Here is a 2,202-nt window from a genome sequence, read left to right as displayed (position 1 = left end):
AAATATTTGTATTCTCAGATTCAGACTAAACCAATGTTCAGAAAATGTTTCCCTCCATGTTTGTATCTCGACTAAAACCAATATTAACATAATAAATACACATATCAATTCTGAACTACTAGCAGTGAAATAAACTAGATCCTGTCAGAAAAGATGTTTGCTTATACAGCAACTCTAAACAGTTAATGCTTCAGGTTAGTCAGGCTCTTCCATTATATTTTGGCAGCAAAAGGGCAGAAAAGTTTTTTTCTCCTTTTAGATCTTTTTCTTACATCTAAAGCCTACACGAATTTTGCAGTAAGGCTTGATCTGCCTAAAAACTGAGGGCTTACAGAATATTTTTGGTTTTGTCATCTGGACGGTGGGTTCAGTTATTGCTATCAGGGCTGGAGAAGAAGCTGAGCATGGGCTCCTCAGCAGTAGCTTTCTGGTTTAGAGTTGTAGATCTTAGGCTTATGTATAAAGAAATTCAGTTGAGGGAGCTTCAGAATCTAAAATTACTGATTTTCAAGAGCAAAATGGGAGATATAGGGCTTCAACCAATTTTTGATGAAGACTAGGATTGTTTAAACAGATAATAATGAAAAGGACTTCTCATCTGCCACTAGACAAGTTACTGCCCAGTGCAGGCCGCTGGGAGCCACTGTTGTTGTTCTGGTGTGAGGCCACTTCAGTTTATTTCAACAAATGAGATTTCCATTTCAAGGGAAGTCTAATGATAAAAGTGTAATTCTGATAAAAGTATAATTACAAAATATTTCATCCTTCATAAATAACAAAATGTGAATTTCCTACAAATCCAAATAAACAAAGGTGTGTACAACTGCCCTTTTTTTTTCTTCCCTGCAGCTCTCCCTGTATAGAAAAGAAAGAAAAAGTTGTAAATGTATCTCAGCATTACAAAAAACAGTACCTGTGCTGCACACCTAAGTGGATTTGAGACCTCAGTAAGGATGCAATTGTGCTGTGAATCCGTAAATGGCTCTTGCATAAGGAGCAGCTGGTCAAACAGTATCCGTGTTTCCATGTATATCTTCATGGGTTGTGTTATTCTGGCCACAGTGGTTGGAAATCTGACGGTTATCATCTCAATATCACATTTCAAGCAGCTCCATACTCCTACCAATTTCCTGATACTTTCTATGGCTACAGTCGATTTCCTGCTGGGATTCCTCATCATGCCTTGCAGCATGGTGCGCTCTGTTGAGCACTGCTGGTATTTTGGGGAGCTCTTCTGCAAGATCCACACGAGCACAGACATTATGCTGAGCACGGCTTCCATCTTCCATCTCTCCTTCATATCCATTGACCGTTACTATGCTGTGTGTGACCCTCTAAGATACAAATCAAAGATAAATACTTTTGTTATCCTGGTCATGATATTCGTAAGTTGGATGGTTCCTGCCACTTTTGCTTTTGGGATGATCTTTCTAGACCTAAATGTGCGGGGAGCAGAAGAGATTTATAACCACGTCCATTGTGCAGGAGGATGCTTTGTCATTTTTAGTGAAACTTCAGGAGTTGTGGCCTCCATAGTGTCTTTTTATATCCCTGGATTTGTTATGCTGTACATCTATAGGAAGATATACTCTATAGCCAAGAGGCAAGCAAGATCCATTGATGCAATAAGCCAAAAAAAGATGCAATTTGAAACGAAGCACCACATTTCATTCTGCAGAGAAAGAAAAGCTGCAAAGACATTAGGCATAATAATGGGAGTGTTTCTCATCTGCTGGAGTCCCTTCTTCTTCTTTACAGCAACCAATCCATTTATGAATTATGTGATACCTCCTATTCTCATTGATGCTTTGGTTTGGTTTGGTTATTTAAATTCTACATTTAACCCAATTGTTTATGCATTTTTTTACATGTGGTTTCGCAGAGCATTAAAGATGATTCTGTTTGGAAAAGTTTTTCAACAGGACTCTTCCAGGACTCATTTGTTTTTAGAGTAACATGCTCTAAAACATGTTTAAATGTTTGATGTTAACATGTTAGAGATGTTAAATGTTTGGATTGAAGGATTTGAATCTTTGCCTGGAGGCTGATGCAAGAGCTGAAAATGAAGAAGACACCTATTTGTTTACTCCTTTATCAAATCTGATTCAAGCAGATAAGCAACTATTGTGCTTTTTGTCTTCTTTCATTCCAGATTGGGAATTGTTTGTGATGTTTTGGTTATAGCTTTTTATATGCAATACG

At 37.7% G+C, this 2,202-nt stretch overlaps 1 protein-coding gene across 1 annotated transcript; it reads left to right on the top strand.

Moving 5' to 3' along the window:
• Positions 1-953: 953 nt before the first annotated feature.
• LOC103770734 (trace amine-associated receptor 1-like) lies at positions 954-1,955 on the top strand. Its single transcript, XM_008938006.1, has one exon. The coding sequence runs from the start codon at positions 954-956 to the stop codon at positions 1,953-1,955; it is 1,002 nt and encodes a 333-aa protein (XP_008936254.1).
• Positions 1,956-2,202: the final 247 nt, after the last annotated feature.

The sequence above is a fragment of the Merops nubicus genome, unplaced genomic scaffold, assembly GCF_000691845.1.
Source record: "Merops nubicus isolate BGI_N331 unplaced genomic scaffold, ASM69184v1 scaffold31513, whole genome shotgun sequence".
Taxonomy (NCBI): Eukaryota; Metazoa; Chordata; class Aves; order Coraciiformes; family Meropidae; genus Merops; species Merops nubicus.
Note: the sequence above shows the minus strand (reverse complement) of the source record. Positions and strands in the feature narration are given on the sequence as shown.